Consider the following 26,860-nt stretch of genomic DNA (forward strand, 5'->3'; position numbering starts at 1 on the left):
AATCACAGGCTAAAAAACAAAACAAAACATACCATCCTACATTTGACAATAAATCTTCATCCCACATCGTGTGTGAAGGATGACCTTGTGAAGGTGAAGTCACTGGAAAGTCAAAGGAAACCACAGGGAGGGAGACTGGAAAGAAAACCAGGAAACAAAACTTTGCTGGCTTGATGATCACATGACCTAAACTATTAGTTCCAGGTCTTTTGTGTGTGGTGTTGTTTTTATATAAAGTAATACTCCTACAGTGGCCTTAGTGATTTTGGTTCATATCTGATTTGACATTAATGTGATGACGAGAGCAACATTGGTTTTGTTTTTTTACGTTTAAGTTCTTAGAAGTGGAGAATATCACTACACATTCATTAGACTGTGGTTTTTTAAAGTTTCTAATTCAATGAGTAGTTTGTAGTAGAATTTGATTGTTTTCCGTTTAAAACCAGAGAGAGGTTTTTTTTAATTTCCATCGTTATTCTCCAACTACTTACCTTTGCCTCCTACATGAGGTCTTAGTGTTTCTAAAATATGGTTTTAACTCTGGTCCATAAAACATCAAATTTTGGTTACACTTAATTTATTATATAAATATATATATACTTAATGAATTAAACAATTAAAAAAAAACGTTTGTATTTGTGTGTGAAGGTGGAGCGAGGAGAGAACAAGGATGAAAGCTGCAGAGATGAGAAGAAAAGTTGTATCATAAGTTACAATTTTGACACACAGCAGGTGATATTTTGGCTCCCTCAGGCGGTGAATCGGATGTACTTACACCCTGACATTAATTTAAAATGTTATAATGACAATATTTAGTCTCCTTTACCTTGCGTCTGCCACCTGCTGCCATCGACTGAAATCAGTAGTAACAAATTCCTGCTAACCAAAAAAGATGAAGAGTTCAAAAACACAAGTTCAAAAAAGCTTTGTTAATCATTCAGCATAAAACAAAGACCAAAAACATCATCTCAGTCTGTAACCATCAAAGACAGGTAGTATTTTTTTTTACACGAACTATACAAAGGTAAGACATTAAAAATGTTTTCTCTTGAATATCAAATAAGGTATTTCATCCTGTGAAACACTGTGGTGTAAACCTTGATGCGTCTGTTGCATAGTAAAGAAGTGAGGTGGAGTTAGGTCCTGTCAGACTGAGGCGGAAACAACTGTTCACGGACGAGTGCTTCAGAAGAGGCTAACTCCAAACCTCCAGGAGTTATTACGGTAATAACCTTTTTTATAAGTGACTGAGCTTGCATTTTCGTCTGTGAAGTGCAGGAAGTAGCACACCGCTGTGATCAAACAGGAAGTCGAAGGTCAAATACAACGTATTGCAATTATTTATGGATTAGTGTGTGTCGAGAAACAGTGGTTTACTGTTCGTGATGGGTCTGGAGCAAAACGTGGTCGTCATCAGGTGGGAGTGGGATTACACACTGGACAGGCTGCCATTCACACAAATATTTATATTTAAGGTAAATTTAGAGTGAATAATTAACTAAATAATATTTGTTTTGGAATGATGGAGGAAGAACTCCATGTAAACACCAAATAGTACAGTAGTATTGAACCAATGACCTCTCAAGGATGATGACTCACTAATAAAGTCTCCTGAGCTTCTACAGAGTTACATGTTCAGTCTTCACTGCTAGTGTAAATGGTTGCTGATGCTTTTACAGTCACTCCTGGATGTTTGGTGAAATGACCTCAGAGGAGAATTCCACCTCTTACATCATGTTTCAAACCCAGGTTTATGATAAAAAAAATAACCAACAAAAACCTCTTCTTAGTATTTTTGCACAAACAATACAAAGGACCAGTCACTCCAGCTACAGACACGACACAAATCAGTATTTACAAAAACCTTAAAGAGAACAATATTCTACATCACCTCGTAGTACTAAATATAAACAACCGTTTGTTTTTTTCAAAAATAATCTCTATACTGAGTGTCTGAGTGTGGAGAGAAAACCTGTTTGCGTGGATGTGTTACCTGAAGTCTTTCACACCTGCGACGTGGGACAGAAAAACAATGCAGTGCTTTATCTCCTCTGGTTGTGTTGTTTTCCTAAAAAAGTTTCCAAAAAGCATCAGTAAATCTGACAGTACATACTTTCGGGCACTTTATCGTCATCACGTTAAGGGTCAGAAGGTCAAGGAGGCTGACGTGTCTCTGTTGTATCAGTTCTGAGCGTATTAGGTGAGAACACGTTTCGCTGCCTCATTTCTTCATTACAGTGAGCAGTGCTCCGCCCCCCCTCTTCCTCCTTTCTCCTCCTGGCTGCAGGAGCAGTCCATGACCTCGCTGCTGTCACTGCAGGAGACCATTGGAGTCCAGCTCTCCCCAGACAAGTCGTCGCTGCTGTCACCTCCTCTTCCTCCTCCCCTTGGGCCGCAGTAAGGTGGGATTTCAACCACGACAAATTTCTTCGCCCAGCTGCTGTCTATGCTGACCCCTGACCTCTGGACGTCGGTTCCAGTCAGTCCTGTGTCACAGGGAAAAAAGAGATAAAAGAGATAAATAAAGAGATAAATATGGTTTACAGCTCTTTACACTAAATCAAACAGTGGTACGTGTGACACCCCTGGTACATGGGTTCAACTCTAATGTGGGATTATGGTTAGGACCTGGGGTGCATTAAGTTAGCCACTCATTTGATAAACATTCAGAGTTGAAGTACTATTTGTAGTACTAGTTGATTGTACAGGGTGTCTTTGGATGATAAACTAACCAATAACAGTAATCCTGTGCTGCTGGAGTTGGGAGGGAGAAATATTTTGGTTTTAAAAACGTCTGCACTAAACCTTCATCTTCAGTGAAGGACTGAAGAAAACCTCTTGGACTAAAAACACGTCCTGATTGGTCACCTGACCTGTCAGTGTTGTGGAGACCTGGCTTGAGTTGCAGGTGAGAGAACCGTTGTTGTTGGAGCTCACGACAGCAGCCAGACTGAAGACCTCAGAGCGGGGCAGTTGGGGCGACACCGGCAGAGAGTGACACTGTCGTCCCGGCAGCTGCTGCCAGTAGAACGAAGTCTCCTGCAGCGCTGTGGCAGGAGGCTGGTTACTGAAGGCGCTCCCCGGGGGCGAGTGAAGGTCAAAGACCAACGAGAAGACGGACTTGCTGGGCACATCGTAGAACTTGATCTTGCCTCCACACAGGTCTTCGCGAGCTGTGAACGGGTTGATTTTGTGGGTTTTGCAGGATCGCTGCGCGGTGGGGGGGTCGTAGTAGGGGTCCTGGATGTTGACTTTTCTCAGTAGTTTGCAGGAGAAGATGTCCGACTGGCTGCGACTGAGCCAGATGTTTCGTCGGGGGCGGGGCGATTTAGGTGGGATTTTGTCGTCGGGGAAACTAAGAGGGTTTGTTCTCTTGAAACCCTGGATTTTCTCTACTGGAATAAGAAGACAGAAACAAAACAAATCAGATCTCACCCACAATTAAACCTTTTAAAGTTTTTTTCAACTTTTTTTTTTGCTTTTGCTTTTCATTCACCAAACTTTTTTTGTGTAAATTAATGGGGTTTAAACATGAAAACAACGAGTGAAGTCCTGACAACAAGGTGTGTTAAAAATACAGACGGTTTCTAGGAGTTTTAGAGAAAACATTCTCAACACTTTTTTACTATTTTCGAGTTAACCAGTAGGTGTCAGTGCAGGAATAGATTTTCCTTCAGTCCTTAGCTGTAAGTCCCTAAAAAAACAATTTTTCATTTTGCTTTTTATAAATAGATTTTTAAATCACATTAACAATAGCAGTTGTCATAACATTGATCATTAGCATGGAAAGAATAACACTTTAAATGTTGGACGTGGTTTTTAGGATGTGGCTTTCCAGAAAATGCTTACACTTGAGAAACAAAGTTTGTTCACAGAAGTAAACAAATATGTGGAGACGCACAGAGAAGTGGAGTCAGATGTTCAGAACAGTTTGTAACTGACAGTAGACAAAGAGTCAAATCCACTCCAGGTTTTCACTACAGCCGCTCCACCAATTCTTCTTATATCAACAGGATCGGACTGTGTTTTACGGTGTATTTTGTTGGCTTTGTTGTGATGTACAACAGAACACACACACGCTTGTCAAGGGTAATCCACACTCTGACATCAAATCTTCACCTTCCCCTTATTTACATATTCTCATCCAGAGGGAATAAAAACCATCAGTGTCTCCATGAACGTCTGACATGCAGGCGTCTGAACACTGGACCAATTTAGAACTGGAACCTGGGCCTGTGTGGATCAAGTATCTTAAAGTGCAGTGTTTACCTCTGACAGATTGACCTCTGTGACTATAAAGATTTGTTATGGAGTCTCTACTGTCCCTTAAAGCTGGGCTCTCCACACTTTTGTGCCTTGGCAGCTACTTTTCTTCAGACCAGGTCAAACTGATCTACTTACACAGACAAAATATATATTTACTTCACTGTATATGGACTGAATATATTTCATTTTAGGGCCATGTACCTTGGAGGCCAGAGACTGAAATAATATGAAATAAAAATCACATTTTATTTGATGTCTATTTTGGAATCCAGTCATGGGCGGCATAAATGGTTCGACGGGCTGGATTTGGCCCACAGGCCACCAGTTGATGATCACTGCTATAAACCATTCAGTGGTCTTCATCAAACTTCACTCAGTGTTACCTTTAGAGATGTTCGTTATGTCGTTGTCTCCGTCCAGCTGGACACACTCCTGCTCCACCTCCTCGGCTTTAAGGCGTGCGAGATTCTCCTCCAGGTACTTGACGATCTCAGTGAAAGATGGGCGGAGTTTAGGGTCCATCTGGAGGAGGAAAAAAAAGAGAGTGTTCAGCCTTTTCTGCTGACCAGTCTCAGCTGTGAGTGGCTCTGACCCACGAAGCCGACACATGAAAGAGTGAAAAAAACAAGGAAGCAGTGAACTCACGTTGCAGCAGTTGAAAGCCAGCTGAAGAAAATCAGGCGGACAGTCTCCAACCATGTGCTGGAACGTGTGGTAGTCCAGGCCGAAGTTCTACGTTATTGATATACAATTTTAAATGGTAAACATGGATTTGCAGTATACAGTAATATATGCAGTACTGTATGCAGTATTACAGCTTCACAGACTGGCAGTGAAGTGAGAGGAGCAGGTACCTCCGTGCGGGGAAGGTAGTCAGGATCTGCCTGGATTCGTGCAATGATCTCACACAGGACAATTCCGTATGAAAAGACATCAGCCTGGAAATACAGAGACAGGAAGAGAGGAGAGAAGAACCGCAGGCTCTTAAAATGTAAAATACATTACAGACAGATGATTGGCCCTGTGGAATTGAACTTTACCTTCTCATTGTAAGGCTCATCTCTGAGCACCTCCGGAGCCATCCAGAAAGGAGAACCAACCACGGAAAGCTTTTCACGTTCAGCACTAAAGACAGAGACAAAGGATGAACAAAAAAAACCCCAGTCATAGTGAATATGAGTCAGGAAGTAGAACAAAGAAAAGGCTCGGAGTTGGGATGTAACAATACATCGTGAATCGGTTAAAGATTGCTACAAATGTGCCAGAATCTTTCCAGCCTGGTACACAACTGTTCGCACAGTATTTTTACAAGGTTCATTCTCTGTGGCTTTGCCCAGAGAACTTTCACTCGTAATGTTTATTGGTCCTTAGAAGCTAGTTTGTGTGGGAGCGACGTTATAGACTAAAGATCCCATTAGCCACGCTGCAGACGCTTCAGAATGTGACAACCACAGAGCAGAAAATACACCCGTGTGAAGTGTGTGTAATTGTTTGCCATCACGCTGTTGTTAGCAGCTCACTTTTCCTAATCATCCGTTTAATTGTCCTTGTTAGGAATCCAGAAAACAAACAATGTGATTAGATTTTCTTCTGAGTGACGTGTTCAAATATTCAGTGTGGTTTTCACAGGAAGAGAAAAACAAACAAAAAAAAACCATTGGGGGGTTTTTAACTGTGACGTGCACGACTGTGCTGATCAGTCACACACCAACTGTGTGCGTTGGCAGCTGGTGAAGAAGTGTTTCTGTGAAAACAGCTGCTTTGGACAAAAAAACCCTCTGATGTAATAAACAGTAAAAGTCAAACCAGAGAAAACCACGTCATTTGCAACACAAAAATGGTGAGTGAGTGAGTAATCAATAAACAAATAGTATTAATCACCACACAGCTGTGAAGTGTTCTATTTAAAGAGGTCCTTACACAGTAGTGGGGATCTTTTCTGCCAGTCCAAAGTCTGCAACTACGGCCGTGTAGTTGTTGTCGTCACATTTGATCAGACAGTTCTGAAAAAAGAAAATCATCACAGAGACAATCAAAATTAAGGAAGCTGCAACAGGGCCATCAGTTGAATTACCATAGATAACCTTTCAACCCTCACTGTTTTTTCACTGCACATCACACTTCTGTGTACGTGCAGAGAAAACAGGAACTGTTGACCTTCCTCTGCAGGCTGCAGTAAATGTAGTGACACTCCTGTTGCAGACATGAGCATGAATGTCATGACAGTTGGGTTTGCAGAGCATTCACGCTGCACAACTGACAGACACTGACTTCCAGGGACAACATCAGTGAAGGGGAGTTGACACCAGAACACAAGACACTGAACCAAACCAGCTGCTTCCTGTCTGGCTGTTAATTGATTTGCTGTAACAAATGTCATCATTGTGTCTCAGTCACACCTGAATCCTAATATGTATCGTAACGCCAGATTCTTGTCAGTACACGTCTGAATAGAGCAGCTTGTTTATCCTGTATATATCGTACAAGAGCAGACTTGAAGTCTGGTTTCTATTCAGGTGCTTTAATGAACAATGGGGTCTTGAAACCAACCTTGGAGGTGAGGTCCCGGTGGAACACGCCTTTAGAGTGAAGGTAGGCCAGACCACAGGCGATCTCAGAGGCCAGTTTGACCCTGGTGGGCCAGCTCAGGTGTGTGTTGCTGTCAAGAAGGTGCTCCAGGTCTCCACCGTTGATGTACTGCAAACAGGCAGAGAACAGAGACGACGTGAACCAACAGCATGCAGTCCAACAAGCTGACAAAATCAACACATTCATTCATTTCATTAACACAATTACAGATTAAATTATTTAATTTATCATCTTGATTTATCACAATTAATCAGGATTATTCTACAGCTACTCTGTGATTAATCAGATTTTCAAGTTTGAATGGTTTGTCAGCTCTAATTTGTAGTTATAAATTATGACAAGGACCACAAACCTGCACAATAACTTCAATTGTTTAAGGTCAAATACTTTGAGTAAATCATCATCAAATACATCCACGACACCAGAGGATCAGAGGATTTGTCAGACAAATTCCTCAGTAGCTGCAGAGTCAGTCATAACATCTGTTATCTGGTCACCTGGAAACAATTACAGCTCACTTCCTTCTCTACTTCATCGTGTCACTCAAAGTCACGATGGAGCTGCTTTGACTCACACACTGACACGAGCCTTGGCCAATAGTTCTAATGCACCGCCAGTTCAAAGTGTGACTCATGTGGTTCCGTAAAAAAAAAAAAGATCAGAATGGGGGTTGTGTTTGAATCAGAGCCTCTTCTACAGGCAGGCCATTTTCCCCTGGATTTCATCTCATCCTATTCTTAGAGGTTCTGATTACTTGACACGGCACATGTGTGAAGTGCAGAGGTTCCTCAGCGTGTTTGTGTGTAAGAGAGGACGCAGAGTAAATGAAAACCATACGACTGTAGTGGAGGTTGTTCTGTTTCCTTCTCAGTAAAATCCTGGAAAGACCTGAACAAAAGAACCTTTGTTTTCTGATGACAACTGAAGACTCCCTCTGTAGCTGGAATAATAATTGGACTAGTATTGGACTAGTACTGGACTAGTAGTACTCACCATTTTACCACCAAATAAAATTCAACCAAGAGCTGTGAAAACATTTAAATGAAAGTGATACAGCCGTGAATGAAGTTTTAAGTAGTTCAGGTATATGGTACTACATCCTTTTAGTACATACTGTATGTCCAGAAGAAGACAATGACAATGACTATTCTGAAATCAGTGATAAGTCAGATGGTGCACAATGACTGCAGGCGATTGGATGTACGAGTCACGACTGTTTTTGTCTGGAAAAACAAAAACCAGACATCTGGTCTGTTCACAAACTACCAAATGACCTCAAATCTCACAGGGAGCCACTGCAAAAGAGCTGAAGAGCCGCCTGTGGCTCTGGAGCCACGGGTTTCAGACCCCTGGTATTACTGACTAAGTTAGAGACAGATGTTGTAATAACACTGATATTTGTCAACACCAGTTTTTTCTCTTCCTGAGGTTTTTGTAATAATCCTCAGAATAAGAGACTCTAAGGTGCCTTCACATCAGCTAACAAACATCACAATAAAAGTAAATAAATAAATAAACTGCACTTGGATCGTTTGGAAACAGAACACGTCACGTCTGCACAGAAGAGAAAGTGAATAACCGGAGGTATTCAGTGGCCCAGCAGTTAAAACCCAAGGTGGGGGTCAGGTAACAAAACATCACGGGGGCTGGTACCAGGGTCGGAGCACTCACACTCACACAAGTCCTGACACCACACAACGAGATCTGTTTACGCCGCAGCCAGAAAACAGGACCAACCGCAGCGTGCACGTATGTACGTTCATGTAGGAGTCTCACAATACCAGGATTGAGTCGGACCAGAGGAGTGTGTCCATTGGTTAAAGATGTGTTCCCCTCCGCAGAACTGCAGAGAGCTGCTGTTTGTCTGTGTTGGCCGGGGCTACAATCGGCACATTGACCGTGGACTGTAATGGTGCACATGTGTGTCTTTCACATCAGCTCTACAGAGCATTCTTTCTTCACAGGCTAAGTCTTATGTCGTGAAGTTTTTGTTCTCCCTCAGCAACAGTGTGGCCTGGGCCCCGTGTCGTATTATTGGACAACATGACATTCACCTGTAAATAGCAGCAGCGTGCAGAAGCATCATTTTTGCAAAGGACATGTTCATTAGGAGGGTGTGGGTGGACAGGAGACGCTCTGTTCTCAGAGGCCATTGTCTGAACTTTTAATATACAATGTTGTGTGTTTGCGTGTCTACGTACCTCTGTCAAAGCGTGTAGCTGGCCCTCGTGGACACACACTCCTTTGAACCTGACACAGAGCACAGAGACATGATGTTGAAGGCACACGCTCACTGCTGAACTAATGAATTTGAGGATTATAATATATTTTTTTTTATGTATATGAACATTGTTTCATTCAGTGGAGATATGTAGTAACTTCCAGCGTCAAGGTCAGACAGGTGACAACTGAGGGGGTCTGTAGAAAGGAGGATAACAGCTGCTCAGGTGCTGCTGCTGCTGTTACTGCACAACATCAACAACAACAAACTAACTAACTAAAATAAACTAACTCTTAACACGAGCCCTGCAGACGGCCTCATGATTCCACAAGCAACGAAAAGGTCAGCTTTACGAGTCCTTGTCGGATCGTGTCTAACAATGACCCCTCAGTGCCTGGCTGTTAACACACAGACTGACACACAATCCTGGAGGCATGTTCTCCACAAAGATGGTATTGTAATGGACAGTCAACATGTATGTGTGCGTGCGTGTGTGTGTGTGTGTTAACTTATGTATGTGCATGTTTATGAATGTACCCATGTCTCTCAAATCTGACAATGGATTTTTCAGAGAGAAAGAAAAAATTTAGGTCAAGACAAAAGTAGAAACTAAAACTCAAACCTTATAAAGTGTCAATGTTGTGCATTATAACAACCTCAGAGGTTATTGATGGATAAAAAGAGCTGCGCCCCGGGGGTTGAGACAAATTCAAACATCTCAACATTTAAATTGGTCAAAATAAAAATGAATGAATGAAACACTGTATCAGTAAAGGTGTAAGAAAATATGGATAAACTGAAATTCCACAACATTTCGTCTCACGAAACCGTATCAATATTCTACAGCACTGTATTGATTTTTTATTAACAATTAGCAGTCAAATATTCATGCTGTTGGTTCACGGACTCTGGTTAAAGCACAGAGCCCTGTTTGACGAACTTCATCAAATATTCTCCTTTCGCCTGGTGGACTGAAGGCCTCTCCTCGCTTCCCAGCCTCCAGGCGTCAAGTTCAACTCTAACCGGAGGTGGTGGTTCAGAAAATCTATTGTTAATAAGCTCTGTGGTTGACACAGTTTCCAACCAACCCCACAGGAAACAGGCGACAACCACCGGCTGGTGAAGTGAAAGGAGAATTACGTCTGAGGTGGTAACATTACGTAATAAAACAAATGAATCTAATGTACGACACAGAAGGTCAGTATTCCAGGAAATGACTTCATGTGGAGCTCTATTAATGCAATGATGAGGACCTTGAAAAAAATGTATATGTAAAGAGAACACAGTGTAACAGAGGGTGACTGACCTGAGTATGTTTGGGTGAGAGAGGCGGTTCATGAGCTGCACCTCTCTCAGCATGTTGGCTCTGTTGCTGCTCAGCTTGTTCATCTTCAGCGCCATGATCTGGTCCGAGGCCCGGTGACGTACCTGCCATGAAGAAGAACAACTACGTTGGTTAACATCTTGCAAATACAGTATACAGTATACAAAGAAATTGTGGGAAATTCAACGTTTCAGCCCCTTGAACTTTTTGCAAACTTGAAAACATGTTCTCTTAAAAAAAAAGAAGAAAAAAAAGAAGTGTGTGCCTTGCACAGCAACAGGAAACGGAAGACAACACAAAAAAAAGAGAAGTACAAAACGAGGTCAGTCAGAACTGACCGTCACTGACAGTTGTGACCGTCCAAAAAACACACAGTCGATGTTGTATTACTGAACACTGAGAGGCTGGTTCGATTCCACGTCCATGACATTACTGTCATCATCATCGTCATCTTCATCTTCTACAGATGAGTCTTTTATTGAGCTTGTTTTACAATAAAAAAGTTTGATAATATTTACTACAGATTTTAAAGCCCATTCTCAGCTGTAAAAAATACAATGACATAATGCTGTCTTTGACACACTACCTGAATTAATTATATTTGGTTTAACTTCTCTGTCTAAATATTTAATATTGTTTACTTTTTAAAATGCACTGGTTTTCTTATACATACAGAGATTCTGAGAACAAAGTGCCATGATGTTGTTCTTTTTATTTGTTTATACTAGCAGCGTTCCCACAGATGTTCTTTTTATTGCCACATCACCTCAGTCTTTAAAAATAGAAAGTGACCTTCTCTCTTAGGGTTTCAGATAGGCAGCATCTCAATTCAGAACTACAGTAACAGGTACTTTTCTTTTCTTTGAATGCACTCATGCAAAGAGGAAACGTCAACCTGGAAACCACAGTGGGTTTGTAAACTGACAGAGCAGTGAACTGCTGCAGCCTGCTGTACTTTCCTAACTTTGCTGACTCACTTCCTGACATGATGCAGTTTTTTTATTATTATTTATTTTCAGCCCCCTGCAAAGACATGAATGATCCAGCTGTGTATATACAAGTCCAGAACCTTAAATGCATGCAGACGTTTGGAACACATACGTGCTTCTGCATCAGATCAGTGAAACATGACCTTAACAACAACATGACCACTGGTTAAACAAGAGGATGCGACTGTGAACCAGTGGTAGGTTACAGACAAATGCATTACTACGAACAACTTTTGAAATAATAATGGTTTGATAAGCATCAACTGTTGTATAAATGGCAGGATAATTAAAAGGATCACAGAGAGTGTTTCTCTCCCCGTGTCGGCTCGTCTCTCTGCATCTCATCCACAAGGACACAAAAATCTCTCTGTTCAAGTTCAAAGGGAAGAGGCCTGGCTGCAGGAGCCGGCGGCCTCCACCACAGGACGGCAGAAACAACAGATGGCCACTCCTCTGAAAGCCTCCACCCCCCACATCCGTCTATCCTCCTCTCCGTCTATCCTCCTCTAACACCCCCCCCCCCCCCCCCCCCCCCCCCCCCCCCCCCCCCCCCCCCCCCCCCCCCCCCCCCCCCCCCCCCCCCCCCCCCCCCCCCCCCCCCCCCCCCCCCCCCCCCCCCCCCCCCCCCCCGTCACCAAGTCCTCACTCCTCTTCACATCCCCCATCTCGTTTTACCCCTGATGCCCCTCTTTCTTCTCCTCACTGAGCCCTTCACAGAACCATCACCACTGGGTTTTTCCCACTACCTGCTCTGTTTTCAACTCACTGATTCTCATCTCTGGTCTGTTTTTTTTACTGATGAAACATCTACTCTGTCTTCTCCAGCACCTGTCTCTCCACTCCTACAGAGTTTTTTTTTGTTGTTTTTTTCAAATTTCATCGCATTCAAAAGCCTTAACTCATTAGCCCCCACACCATCAAAGGGTCCTTCATTGTTCTGTACTTCTTTGACACATTTTCCTCTCCTTGAAGTACGCTGTGCTATTCATCAGTCATCTGTGATGTCATATTAAAGAGGTCGGTATTGAATGAGCATAAATCACTGATTCAGTTGCCAGGATCACCAACACCAGCAAACGGATTTAATTTAACTCCTGCATTCATTGAACCCGGGACCTCGCTCTACCACTGAGCTACTGTACATACCCATGTGACAAGAGCTCAAGCAGATCACATTTCATACAAAGTCTTACAGGACATGGTTGGTTAATCAGCCTGAAATCTTATGCTTTAAAGACTCCTAAAGATCCTATGTCATTTGTCATTTACTTCGGCTTCATACAGCCATTAAAATACATTAATAAACAATCGCATTGACTTGCTTCCAAAGTTAATGTTGTTTTATGTCTGCGTAACACACCAGCATGACTTGTCATGTACAGAGAAAAAAAAAATCAATAGATTTCTGAGTGCATGTCTGGATACGTGAAAAGTGCGATAAAGAAAAAAAAAGCAAGAAAGATAAGAAACGGCAAACTAAGGGAAAGAAAAAGAAAGAGGGCATAAAAGGAAAGTTATGACGGATCTCCGCCCACCTTGAAGACATCAGAGAAGAATCCAGAACCAATCCACTCGCAGGCAAAGTCATCGAGGCGTGTCAGACAGGAGAAGGCGCTGATGAGGGCTCTGTATGATGACGGCCACACCCTGCCCACCTGAAGGAAATAACCATCACATACTGAACACATACTGTCATGGTGAATGATCAACTGTGATGCAGAAGCAATTTTTATATATAAAAATAATTTATATATAATAACTATATTTATTTATTACGTGACTGTTCCGCCATTTTTGTAAAATATACTGAATGTTTACTACTGCAAACTGGAATACTGACCTGTGGCGTCGGGCCCCCGCCCATCTCGCTGACCCCTACCCCTCCGAAAGCGTCCTTGTCGTCACTGAGGCGGTCCGGTCGTGTTGGGAAGCCGGCGATGGAATTTCTTTTGTTCCGGTCCATGGTGATGTGGAGGATGGTGATGGCAGTGAAGGTGATATGGGCGTGGTGCTGCGATGTACCTGCATGACAGGAGCGCTGAGTCCCTTTGCTGGTGCCGATGGTTCCACGGCGGCACAGAACGTCAACATCCACTCAGATTAAGTCCTCGGTGGAAATATGTGAGACCCATAGACTTCAGTTGTTTTAAAACACATATGTGGTTTACAAAAGAGTGGGGGGGATGTCACATATTTGACAGATGAGTGATGGGTCAAGACCTAGAAAAAAAAAAGAATTCTGTTTTAAATACATTCAGATGGTGTTGACCAAGGATACACTGGCATACAGACTTCTGTAGTGACTGTAACAGAATGTTGGTTCCTGCATGCAAATACATGATTTAAAACACTTGCTCAACTGCCCAAAATACAATGGCTGTAATAGTGGCCGATTGTTTGGACACGGGAGAAAAGCCAAGAAACGGCTCAGGTCCAGGACATTTCTGCCATTGAAAACAAAATCAGCAGGGCACAAAGAGGAAGAGGAAAAGGAGGTCTGCAGTTAAAGGTCCTTCTTTATACTAAAAACAACTACAATAAACAATGTGGCTTTTATATCTGACTCTGAAGGCAGCGTGGGGTCAACGGAAAGGTTTGGATGGAGCTTTCATTTTCTGGCTTCTTCTAAATTTACTTCACAAGACAGTAGCCAAGAGTTCAAGCAGATATTAATCCCACAGATGATTGGACGATGGAGCAGAATGAGGGCGGTGTGTGTGTGTGTGTGTGTGGGGCGGGGGGCTGACCTTTGGCTTAGCAGGTAGTAAAGAAAGGTCTATAAAGTCCATGATTCATCTTTGACTGTGTCATCACAGTGTGATCTTCGTTGTTGGTATTATACAGCACTGTATTGATTTATTTTATTAACAATTAACACACAAATATTCATAACGAAAACAGATGTAACACACACTCCAAGCCTAGTTTGTTATTCCTGAGTAAGGCTTGAAAGTTGTAAAATGTTTGTCATAATTCCTGAGTAAAGCATACAACCAGCCGTGACTCAGGACTTATTTATACAGCCTTCCTAAGAGACAGTAAAACACTTCTTTGGCAAATGCAAGATATTATACACACAATATACATCTTAATCTCAACAGCAGCCAGAATGTGTTGTCCATCAGCAGCATGACATCACCAGCAAAACCGTCTCTGCTTGATAGTGTGGTCGTACTGAACACATTCTAGTCTCTGTCCTGTCACTCAACCACATCCTTTAAAGGCTTCTATCATCATCTCTCATTTTACCCTTCAGAAACGTCTATTTTTATTTTCTAGTTGTGCTGAAAGGCAGCATAGATCATACAAAAATATAATGTCCTTATGCCAAGCATAACCAACACTGTGAGTACCAGACTGAAGGCAGAAGGACTTTATCAGGATGTTTCTTTTGTAAAGTCAAGAATAGGTCAGTTTGTAAAAATCCACAGTTGATTTACATACACCCACATCAGTGTGCAGCGCAGCTGATGGTGACGAAACATAAACTTCCTACACTAACATCCCAGTCATGTAAATGATCCTAAGCAAGAGCATTATTCCACCAAGACTCAGTGGGTGGGTAAAGTCCAGTTAAGAATCATCCTCACGGGTCTAAACCAGTCAACTAACTGCCAAAAAGAATTTTTACACCCACTTTTACACCCAGACAACATTCACCATCATTCGCTGACAACAAACGGGACAACAACAAGGACGAAACCGTCGAGAGGAAACCATCAAAAACCTCCACCGAGGCTGCTCAGTTTCCACAGTTTTGTGTTCAATGTATAAACTTAAAATAGTCTGGTGTAAACTGTAAAATGTAACTTAAGACCACGTGGGAAAAAGAACATTCCAATCGTATGACGTGTTTTTTTTTAAAAGTGACTTATTTTCCATCTTCAACACAGAATTCTCAGAAGCACGGCAGTATGATTACAACATATTTACATTCTTAACTTTCTTAATCAATGCTTTCCTTGCAATTACAATGTAACATGGACTTCATCAGTTAGGCTCTGATACCTAAATCATTTCCAGCAATGCTGCAGAGAACTCTTTAAATATCCTCAAACAAACCAAGATGGCAGGAAACATAGGTTTGTGTTTGAAGGCAATTAAATTCACATAATACTGCTGGAAGCTGCAAAAATCCAAAAATAAATCAACGAAATAGAGAGAACGTAAACAGTGTTTCTATCTATATTTGTTTCTTAACTACACCTCCGTATCTGGAGAGCGTGTATTTAAAGCACCACACTAAAGGGACTGTACATGGAGAAGGGTGGAATTCTAAAAGGCGGCCTTTTTCTGGTCTTTAAAATGTGGCCTGCTGCTGCTGCTCCAAAACAGATGGGAGATCTCCAGAGCAGCTCCAGGCCAAATGTTTTAACAGTAGTTTGCGGGCCTGTACACTCTGCAGCTGTGTTCCACTGGATTACAGGCTAATAGAAAACGTCAGCCATGAATCAATGCTAAAGTGATGTTATAATAATAGGCTGAGCTAACGTTGGAGTGGCTCCGAAGTGCAAGAGGTATTAACTGGGCGTGTAAATGTGTCTGAGGGAGAGATGATTTGTTAGTGCATGTTTGAATGAAGAGCACAAACACTGGAGAACAAAGTTATCAGCCCTTCGAGAAAATAATGTCCTTTTTTTTCTTTAGTGTTAGTATCTAACACTAACAGCATTAATTTAGTATTTAGCATGCCAACTCTTTCTACTTGTATATCATTTTAAAAAACTACTGTACACTGCACATAAACACAAAAGGTCAAAGTGATTAGCCTTCGCAAAGCACTGACCTATTTATTCAGCCAAAGCACAGAGTAATGGAGTCATGGGCTGATGAAAAGGACAAAAACAGCCTAGTCCATACTTAAAAAAGTCGACCAAACATTTTCCAGTATCAAGTGTTTGAGTGAAAAGTATAAGCAAGAAGTTTATGTAGAAAGAAAACTGAAGTCAGCCAGGTTTCTATATTTACAAAAAGAAGGGCTGATATTAGAATAAATGTTTTGAAAATCACACTAGGGAAATGAACAAGAAGTGTGGTAGAATAGACGATGAGAATAAAAAAGAGAAAATAGAACAAAATATGTATAACATAATGTACATTATTTAAGCAATTTAGGTTCAAAAGTTATGTAGCCTACATATTTAAACATGGAAAACTGCAGTAATCTACAACATAGGTCAGTGTATTTACTGTATTGCACAGAAACAAAAAAAAAACCCACAGATGTGGAAATGAAACTGTGCTAAGGGAAAGCTCCAGATGAGAGGGTGAAACGAGCAATGATAAAAAACACATACAAAACGATTCCTGCCATTCCTTTTGACATAAACTCCAGAGTAATGACTTTATCTAATCACTGATTCTCCACAGTGTTGAAATAGAGGCAAGTGAAAACCTGTTTAGTTTTCTGTTTGCTTTTCTCCTGTGAGCTGAGAGTCCACTGAAAGACCAATCTCTGCCATGTGTTTGAACAAGGTCACATTCAATAAAAGTCAACAGCCTCTTATCTGAGCATCTACACCTGATAAAGTGCCATGATATACAAGCCTCTGCATACCTGTCATTCTTCAGGGGTTTAAAGTAATGAACACTAAGTCCATGGAGCAGGAACCGTTGGTGGAAGAAGGAACTGCTTATTATCTGGATACCAACGAGTCTTAATGAGTTTATACTGCGACAAGAAACTTGGTGTAACCCATATGAGCCGAAGCCAGTGTTATAAAGATGTCGTAACGGAAGAAACATGTTGAAATAGTAAGCAAGGAATGACTGAAAGATTAGCGGCTACTGTTAGCTGTTAACTGTTCATTAAAGTTTAGCTGACTTACCTGCCTTTATTTCAAACCGACGTTTGAAAACATACAACAGCTACAGTTGGTTTTCATGCCTCAAACTGAAGGAAAAAACAAAAAAGAACAAATAAATGATGGAAATCTGTGACACCGTTATCTCAGCTACTAACCGGTTTGTCAACAAAACTCGAGCAGAACTGTGGGCTAACGCTGACAGGCATTAGCATTAGAATCGCTGCTACCGACACTTTTCCTGCGTTTTTAGTCGCCACGCAGGAAAAGTCCACATTCCCACAGGTTAACAACTCTACAAAGTGATTTTAAAGTGTTTTCAGCTCGTCCTTGTTTCCGTGGAGAAGTACATGTGTTGTTTTTGGTCCTATCTCCGTCTCTGTTTTGACGCCAGGGACATTATATCGGTAGACGACTGTTATGGGCTTTGACAGCTCTCTGTTTGTCGTCTCCTCACTATCACCACCAAACTGCGACTCCCACTGACCCCGCCCATATCAGACTGACGGACTAGAGAACCAATCAAAAGGCAGCTTTTTAAGTTCCGCGTCATCCTTTTGATAAGTTCTATTTTTATTTACCAAAACTAGATAAACTACATGCAGAAAGTAATGGAATAAAAAATCTATATACTTAAAATGAATAAAGTGTAATACGGGTTGAAAAATAATTCAAACTAATTGTTAAACAATTTGCAGCATTTGCTATTTAAAGCATTGAAAACTTTTCTAACAGTGCTTAACGGATTTTTTTTTAAAGTTTAGTTCAAGATGAGACAAAATTACTCCTGAAGCAACACAAAGAAACAGATTAAATGTGTTAATGTAATTGATTTGAGGACGTTACGAGGTCACGCAGACATAGAGCACCATCTAGTGGACAAAACTAGGCAGCAGATATTATTCAGACGTTGAATTACTTCTCACTCTCAAACGTCAAATTGCTGCTAATATTATGGTTTGGAGGTATGCTGAAATGTTCGCAAATAGTTGGACGCGAGACGATAGGTTGGAGTATCAATGCACTATATTAAACATTCGGGGCGTGTGGATTTTATTTATTAATATTAAATAGGAGGAAGAAGATTGAGGTTTTTTGTGATTTATTCTAGAAGAAAAATATCTTTGGTCCAATACATGTGTTTACACTTCATTTCTGCCGAAAAAGAAGACAGCATACTAACAATAATAATATTTCAAAGCAAAAGTTTTATTAATACACGGTTCTTAAAATAAATAAATCGTATGACCATATTTTTGCCTAACCACACGCCGTACAAATTGAATCACGTGACGCGCTCCGTTTCCGGTTGCTATTTTGTTGTACTTCCATGTTTTGGACCTAAACAACGTCGCCAAAGTACAGTTCGGCGAGATAAACATTGACTTTTGACTGATTTGTCTCCGTGAGCAGTCACTGGCTGGTCTGCGAGCAGAAGAGGAGCTCGACCGCTGCTGTGGGACAAAATGGACCACGGCGTGGCTTTTCAGAGCAAGTTAACCTCCATCATGGAGAAACTGGCTCAGGCAGCGGTGCTGGAGATCAGCAGGGTATGGGAGGACGGCTTCGCTCTTTTTCAGGTCGAGCTACGCCGAAGACAGAGTGAAATCGAAGCCCTGAATAAAAAGTTAAAGCAGATGGAGCACGAGCGTCTGTCCGCTCCGATTCAGACCGCAAACCTGCAGCTGTCATCGTCAACCTCCAGAAGAGAGCAGAACAACAGCAAGCTGCTGCCGCCTAGCGGCGACGGTGAGAGATTCGACCCTTTTTAATGGACTCCTAGTAAACGTTTAAAAGAACAAATACGACAACAAATAAGGACAAAAAGTCCAATAAGTTCAATAAGAGAACAAACGAGAGAATAATAAATAACCAAACATACACCGGTACTTGACAACTTTAATCAGTAGGGTACAGATGATAGTTCTTTCAACAGCATATATATATTATATATAATTAATGTTATTAATGCATCTGCTCTGTTGTTTTTGTAACAGATACTGTTCAGCACTTGTGTTCCAATACTGAAAACACAGAGGTCGACGTTACAGCTATTGTTACAGCGCCATCACCAGCTCAGACACAGGAGAAACAGTTTGAAGGAGGTGACACGGATGATGATGACAAAGTGCTAATGGTCAAATTGGAGGACGAGGATGAAGACGACGTCCAGATTGTGGAGGAAGTGATGGAATCTGACTGTCATCACAGTGAGATGGACCTCACCCAGCAGTCGGCTGAGGTCCAGGAAGGAAGGGAGACTCAACAGTGGACTTCTGTTTCAGTGGAGGACAGCGACACTACGGACACCTCAGACTGTTTGTTTGAACCCCAGCAGGTGTCCCAGAGCATGGACTCAGAAATCCTACTTATTCAAAATGCCTTAGATATTTTTGACAACACGTCAGAGACAGGATATTCAGACAGATGTGTGAAGAATAAGGAACCAGGTGCATCCGGCAAATTAAGGGCTCCTTTGACTTTCTGCCAGTCTCAGCCGAGTCGGACTCCAGACGCAACAAATCTCCCAGAGAGGGGAGTGTCGCTCAGATTCCTCTCTGAGAAACAGTCGTCAACTAAGAACACGTCGGCCTTTAACTCCAACAGCAGACTCATCTACTTACACGACCCAGAGATCCAAAAAGCCTTGGCAGGTTGTCACCGCATTAAGGAGAAATGGTTCATCTGTACGTTCTGTGGGAAAAGCTTTGATCGTGTCAGCCATCTCGAGATTCACGAGCGCATTCACACCGGAGAGAAACCGTACACCTGTGACATATGTGGCAAGTGCTTTTCCCAGAGGAGTAACCTTCGCACTCACCAGCGGACTCACAAAGAAACCTTGGCCCAAAATATGGTCTGATGTCATGATGCATTTAAATGGTGTGGGTCAATTCCAGTCCACTGTGACTTACAAATAGGAGTCGTAGCTAAGCGAACATGTTGCTCAAGATCTAGAAAAACTTGAATTCCACAGCGCAATTCCTCCAAACTGATATTTCAACTTAAGTATTACAATTACAAATCAGTGCAGTTTCCCCTCCGTGGCTCAAATACACAAAACACTTTGCCTTGCTGAACACCTCTTGCAGTTGCTCCTGGCACGACTGGGTGCTGTGCCCCCTGTCTGATAATGTGATAAATGGTGTGTTCAAATCTCAGGTGATATTTTTTTATGCTGGAGACATTTCATTGTGCACTGGAGTTCTTCACGGTTGACAAGGCTTTACAAAAATGCTTCTATCGCCACCTGTTGACTAAGCAGGACTTTAGCATCACAGTAAGGTAATATTGACTTGATTCAAATAAAACAGTATATTTATTACTACTACTTTAAGGTAACCGCCTTAAGTTTGAGTCACTAACATTTACTCTGTATTTTCATATAAATTAAAAAATGTAGCAGACTGACAAAACTGTGGAGGTTTTAATAATTTTAGCTAACTTTTGAATTCTCGTGTTTAACTTTAATAAAAAATAAACAAGCGGGGAAAAGCTACTTGTTGCAAACTTCTGAACATTTGTGTGAATTAATTTGTGTGAATTATTTTTTTTTACATTTACCTGTGTCATCATTACAGTTAAAGCCCTTCTAATCATTGGTCTGATTTTACAGATTTACTGTAAGTGAAACACTAATTAAATTTGTATTAAATTCAAAGACCAGATTTCTCCGACTGTGTTCTACTTCATGCTGGTTCAGACTCCACACCACCGGTGTTTCTGTCCTTCCTGAACAGGACTGAAGATAGGATCTGCCCCACTTTGGAGCATTGTTTGCAAACTGGGGCATTACTGCTGCTGGGGGCAGTAACAGGTGGATGTGGAACTAACAGAGGCAGAGGTCACATGGTTGAAAACTGGATGAAAAGTTTGAAAAGAAGATTGTGTCGTGACCAAACATTTGTACTTTGTTTGTATTGAAAACTAAACTGTTTCTTAGGGCTCTCAGGTTTCTCAAAAAAAAAAGTCAAGGTTTCAATTCATTCTATCATTGATTTTGTGATTTCTTTTTTAATTCTATTAATATCCACCCGTCAAGTTCTCACAAAAACATTTTGCAAATTCCCAGATACCATTTTTTGTGCTTCTATTAAGGCTCCACGTGTTTCTTTGACTTCTGCTTCTGTGCTGTTCCTGTTAGAAGTTAATAGAATTTAAAGCTTCAAAAGTTTTTCATTTTCTCTAAATTTTTAACAGATGCTTAAATGAGCAATAACAGCCCGGGTACTTCTGTCTTTACGTATAAACTATATACACGACCATATACACAAACATATACACAGCTCCATCTCAGCTGAAGAGTTCATGGTTCTGACAGTTGAAGACAGAAACGCTCCTTATCCTCCTGGGCCGGCGTGGACTTTTACACCGTAAACAGGTTTTCTCAGTAAACGCTGACCGACGCCCTGATAAACACCTCCATTTCTCCTCCTGCCTTGGAAGTATATTCTTGGTACTGCAGTGTTACATTTCTCCAGAGACTTGTCTGAAGCAAAAGATGTTGGTCCAATCCCACTCGTGGTCCTATCCCAACCTTGACAAAGTTGCTGTGTTCCTGGAGGAGGAGGATCTTCTGTAAAACTGTATTAATCACTTTAGTGACCAAGTCAAGAAGAAGTTGAACAAAATGTTTTAACTTTGACTCATGAACCCGGTGCCCAGGCTGAAGCAGGTCCAAGTGGGTTGAAGGTTCCATTCCACATTCCTGTAGTCTCCTGGACAGGTTGACATGTCACGGTGGAGTCTCTGTTGCCCCTAGTGTCTGCACTGGTTGCATGCGAGCATAGGTTTATAGAAAAAATGTTGCAAATAAATGAGTGAATAAATGTGAGTGGCTCAATGGAGAGTAACAGAAAACACTGAGATGTCATCAGGTCCAGAAGAGTCTTTACATCCCACGGACATCCCTGTCACTTCCTGTCCCTCAGTTCTAATTCTGACACAAATATTAAAGACAAAAAAAAATCCAGTTCAACCTTATATTACAGTTTTTTCCCTGCAGCAAAGCCTTGTGGGAGATGCCCGAAGAACCCGACCCTCTGCTGATGTCAGTGAGTCATCGTCATCACTGCAGGAACACACACGGAGGGGGCCGGGAGTCGGGTCTAGATCATCTGTGATCGTGGGTGCAGTAGAATGGCGTTCGAGTGCGGTCGGGGTCTGAGGACTCCATTACTGTAGTAGAAGTGGTTTGTGAGAGCCTCAGAGATCTGGTAGGAGCTGCTGCTGCCGCCACCACTGTCCTCGTCCTCGTGCTCCTCCTGTGGAGAGTCCCCCACCTTGAGGTGGACCTGGTCCGGTTCTCTGGGTCCCATACCGTCCTCCAGCTGAACCTTCAGGGGAACCAGGGATGAAGGAAGACCAGAGTCCTGTCAGATCAAACAGTTAAATAAAAACATGAATTAAGGAGAATCTGATCAACGATGTTTCACTGTGGCCCAAATCATTCAGTACAAAACAGAAAACTGTAGTAGTTTCCAATTAGAGCTAGGACCTAGGGCCAGTTTGAGTTCCAGCACTGTCCACTAGGGGGCGGCAATGCACACAGAATGACAGTGTTTACCTGAAAAAACTCTTTTAATTATTTGTTAATGTTGTACAATATTTTAAGGGTACTGTCGTTTGTGCTCATCATACAACAGTGTAGACAACAATCATACAAATATCACATGTCATGTGACTCTGAGTCCCTGACGTACCAGTGACATGTTGCTGTTGCTCTTCAGGTACGACTCCACCCTCCTCCTGCGCTCTTCTTTTTCCCCGTCCAGCTCCGTCTTTCTCAGGCTCTCCATGCCGTCCTGCCAGATGACAGGACGTCCCAGTTCGTCCACGTCCACTCCCCCTGGAAGACCCCACTTGTCCACCAGTGTGGACTGGCTGCCTTTGTAGATGGGTCTCTCCTGCAGCTGTGGGAGTGGCCCCAGGCCCAGAGACAATTACAACGGGGACAAGAAGCACGTGCCGTCCTCACAGGACATTTACAAGAAAACAATGTTTCATTCTTTTAATAAAAAAGTGTTGGGTTTGTTAAAAAACCACAGATATGATAATTGATTTGAGGAAACATGTCTGCACACCTGCAGCCTCAGAGACAAAGGATCAACCTGTTCGACAGGAAACCAAGGTTTGATACAGAGGTGTGTGCAGAGAAAGGTTCTTTCTACCATCACACACTCACATAAAAACATTTTCAAAATAACCTCGACTTTATTTTCATGGTCTAACATAAATCTTCATTTGAAAAATTGAAAAAATTTTTGGAGCTGCCTTTCATCACTGCTGCTGTGTTGATGTGAACTCTCTGATGAATATATGTTTTTTTTATTTCTTTTTTTTGTATATTGTGTATACTGTGCCATTATTCCCATTTATATTTATTTATCTGAGTGAAAAACTTACCAGTGACATTTGGCTGCTTTTCATTCTGCTGTCAACTCTCAGTGAGGAGTAATCATCAGACTGAACACAGAACAGGACAAATGTTAAAAAACAAATCTGATTAAAAAAAAAAAGATTCTGTGTCGTTTGTTTTTTACCTGCACTCTTGGGTCTGTGCTAACTGAGTTCAGCCTCCTGAAGGAGGCATGTCTGGAGAGGGTATTAATTTCTTCCCTGAGGAACAAGAACAGCACATGTGGAGGATTTTGTGGAAAACGCAGAGAGGAGAAGTTAAGTTCAAACTGAAGTTCATACAAGGTCTTTGAGGTTGAACATTTTTACTCTTCAAACAGTTGGGTCCACTCACGTTTTTTCACTGAGTGCTCTCTCCAGCTTTTTGTTCCTGTGGCGATGGTGGCGGTTGACCAGCAGGACGGCGACGACCAGAACCGTGATCAGAGCTGCAGCTGAGGCACCGATGATGATCAGCAGCAGGTTGTCGTCAGCAAAGCTGAGAATTCGTTTGGATTTTGCTGAGATCACACAAAAAAATAAAATACAAAGAAAAACTGAGCTTTGGTCGCTTCATGCATCTCGTCGCCACTAGAGGGCGGCAGATTTGCACAGTATCTGTAAATAAAATGTAGTTAGTTTTACCTTTGTCTTGTGATTGCAAGAAACTGCCCTTTTTTTTCTCTTTGCAGTCACTTTATTAGGGCATTATATTATATACATTTTGTAATATGTTTTGTGTTTTTTTGACTCAAAATGCTTCAATAAAACCTGAATATTTTGTGTTCATATGTGAAAGAATATTTATGGGAAACCATTGAACAAACACAACTTTAGAATACGATTCGTATACGATCTTTCGTATACGATGTCACAAGAGGGCAGGAGACTAAAACATGAACTCGGGATATTTTTTCTTCTTTGTCTTTTTATCTAAAAATCAGCAGTTGAAGAATTATATCAATTCCCACCAGTGACACACACTTACCTGTGACTGCCAGCGTGTACTCCGTCTTCCCCACGCCCACACTGTTCTTGACCACACACTGGTAGATCCCTGTGTCATTCATGCGGAGGCTCCGCCCAAATAGCAGCTTTCCTCCAACCACGGTCACTCCGTCCGGTAGAGCCCCGCCCTCCCTGAGGAGAGTCCGAGGAAAAGAGCAGTGATTAATTTTCAGATGTGGGTCACACAGTGATTCACTGTTGAAAACGACACAGAACACTCAGTTTCAAGTAAATGAAAAAAAGTCATGAGTGAAAAGGTGGAGCCTGTGTCGCAGTTCAGGGAAATCCATTACGACAGTTGCTCAGGTTTTTGGACTGGAAACGATGACGTCATTGTTAAATTACTAGATTGATATGTATTTATACTGACAATGGATTCATTGAAACAAAGACTTTTTTTAAAATATAAATAAAGACTGGTGAACTGGTTTCAACCAGTGAGAGCTTGTTCTGGTTTCTCTGCTGATCTCTAAAATTAAACTAATCTAATAGTCTTACGTTTGTGGACAAAACAAGACGTGAACAACAGTGTTATTTGTGGTGTGGGCGACAGTCAGACAAGGGTGTAACTTTTGTAAAGGTGGAACGGGTAAAGTCATTTAACCCTCAAACTTCTAAAGCATCAAGCAAAACAAAAAAAAAAATCAGAAAAAAAAATGCTAATGTAGCAATAATGCTACATTAGCTGGACGAACTGGGCAAAATAATATCATAAAAACAGACAAAGGTTTACTAAAAAATGATGGACAGATAATAGATATAAATGACAATGAACAAAAAGTAGCTAAGGTGCTACCTGAGATGTAGCTCAAAGCTAGCCAAAACGCCTTAGAAATAATGTGACATAGCTGACAAATGCACAGGACAATATTTGAACAACTAAAAGTCAACTAACTCTGTAGTTGTTGCTGCAGTCCTCAGTCCCACACATCAGCAGACTCATAATGGAGCTGCAGGTCCACAGAGAGGCTCAGGTTGCCCCAGGTTTCACTCTGCTGCCTGAGCATCTATTTAACTGCTCCTCTGGTCCCTGATCAGGAGCCAGCTCACGTTTCTATTCTCAGAACCGCACCTAGCCTCACCAAACAACTCCCTTCCCCTTTTTTAAGTGAGACTCACGGGCGGAGATTGTGGTTGAAGGTTGAACTGGATCCAGATGAGGTGACTTCAGTTCAGCCCACGTTAAAACTCGGCTTTAACTTCATGATTCTTTTTTTTATTCAGTGTAACTGAACTCAGAGTGGGAACTCAGTGGGAGTTTTTTTTTTAAAGTTCATTAAAAGTTATACAAAATTTAACAGACCAGAGTATGGCCTGGTCTTGCTAATATATGAGAGCCAACCTTAGTGCTAAAAGTGGCTAAAGTTTGACTGACAAAAACTAACACAAGCCGAGAAATACAAACAAATAACAAAGATAAACATACAATTATAATTATTAGCCATTTCCAGACTTTCATCCAGACTTATATTTATTAATATTGGAAATGTTTTCATTATCTACTGATGCACCTGTAGCTGTTTTCACTCCAGTGATTTATTTAAATGATACATTTCTTAGTTAATATAATGATGTGTTGTTTTCCATGTTATCATCAGTGATGTTGGTGGATCAGAAATCAAGAGAGCTGGCTTTCAAAGAGATGGTTGAAGGTTTGATTCCAGCCCTGGGACAAGGTGTCTATGGGAAAAACCTTAAACCTCAGGGTTTGGTCTTAATTCTGATGGAATCACATTTGTATTAATCCATCAATAACACTGAGTCAGACCAACACCGGCTGAATCCAGTTTGTTCTGGTTCGGGGTAAACACAGTGACACATCCACACAGTGAGATTTTCCGTCACATGTTCGTGGTCTGGGATGCTGAAAAGATTTAATCCTGAATAATCTGAATTTTTTGGAGCTGGTCTCCCGGTTCAACTGTCCTTCACTCAGCACTGGTGTTGGTCGACTGTGTGCACAGTGGCAGCTGTAATGGCTCAGGCTCTAATTAAAGTGCAGACCCGGTGTTTTACCAGGTATTACGGTGATATTTAAAGCATGGCACTATGATTAAAAGCTTTAGCTGCGTCTCCTGCTCTTCCTCGCTCCCACCCTCGTGTGAAAATGCACTTTTTTTTTCTTCTTCCACTTTTTAATCACTGCGGATTGTGCAACATGACACTGCGGCTTTTATTCCAGGCTGAATCCGGCCGGCAGAAGGAGGCGCCTCCTACAGGTTCACGCACACACGTCTTTGTTGTGGGCCTGTGTGTAGGCGTT

General features: G+C 41.7%; 3 protein-coding genes across 4 annotated transcripts in view; 1 reads left to right on the forward strand and 2 right to left on the reverse strand.

Annotated features, from left to right (window-relative positions):
• Positions 1–910: 910 nt before the first annotated feature.
• Positions 911–17,663, reverse strand: tesk2 (testis associated actin remodelling kinase 2). Its single transcript, XM_008334950.3, has 13 exons — positions 17,218–17,663; positions 13,230–13,609; positions 12,925–13,044; positions 10,383–10,504; positions 9,057–9,105; positions 6,817–6,963; positions 6,187–6,269; positions 5,307–5,391; positions 5,121–5,204; positions 4,912–4,998; positions 4,650–4,788; positions 2,874–3,395; positions 911–2,486 (listed from the first exon to the last, which is right to left on the reverse strand). Exons 2-13 carry the CDS (start codon positions 13,350–13,352, stop codon positions 2,233–2,235), a joined length of 1,815 nt encoding a protein of 604 aa, XP_008333172.1. The 5' UTR covers positions 13,353–13,609; positions 17,218–17,663; the 3' UTR covers positions 911–2,232.
• Positions 17,664–18,228: 565 nt separating this feature from the next.
• Positions 18,229–21,468, forward strand: LOC103396737 (zinc finger protein 329-like). Its single transcript, XM_008334949.3, has 2 exons — positions 18,229–18,942; positions 19,191–21,468. The coding sequence occupies exons 1-2, from the start codon at positions 18,660–18,662 to the stop codon at positions 20,054–20,056; spliced, it is 1,149 nt and encodes a 382-aa protein (XP_008333171.1). The 5' UTR covers positions 18,229–18,659; the 3' UTR covers positions 20,057–21,468.
• The window catches only part of nectin4b (nectin cell adhesion molecule 4b), a 14,665-nt gene continuing 8,990 nt past the window's right edge, over positions 21,186–26,860 (reverse strand). Inside the window, exons 6-11 of one of the 2 annotated variants that reach the window (XM_025066168.1) lie at positions 24,578–24,729; positions 23,945–24,110; positions 23,736–23,811; positions 23,599–23,658; positions 22,896–23,099; positions 21,186–22,565 (exon numbers count right to left, since the gene is read on the reverse strand). In XM_025066168.1, the coding sequence (XP_024921936.1) occupies positions 22,302–22,565; positions 22,896–23,099; positions 23,599–23,658; positions 23,736–23,811; positions 23,945–24,110; positions 24,578–24,729 (922 nt within the window). In that variant the 3' untranslated portion in view covers positions 21,186–22,301. Of the gene's footprint in view, positions 22,566–22,895; positions 23,106–23,598; positions 23,659–23,735; positions 23,812–23,944; positions 24,111–24,577; positions 24,730–26,860 lie in introns of both variants that reach the window. The other variant, XM_008334948.3, reaches the window with a different exon arrangement.

This window comes from Cynoglossus semilaevis, chromosome 20 (genome assembly GCF_000523025.1).
Source record: "Cynoglossus semilaevis isolate Cse_v1.0 chromosome 20, Cse_v1.0, whole genome shotgun sequence".
Classification (NCBI taxonomy): domain Eukaryota; kingdom Metazoa; phylum Chordata; class Actinopteri; order Pleuronectiformes; family Cynoglossidae; genus Cynoglossus; species Cynoglossus semilaevis.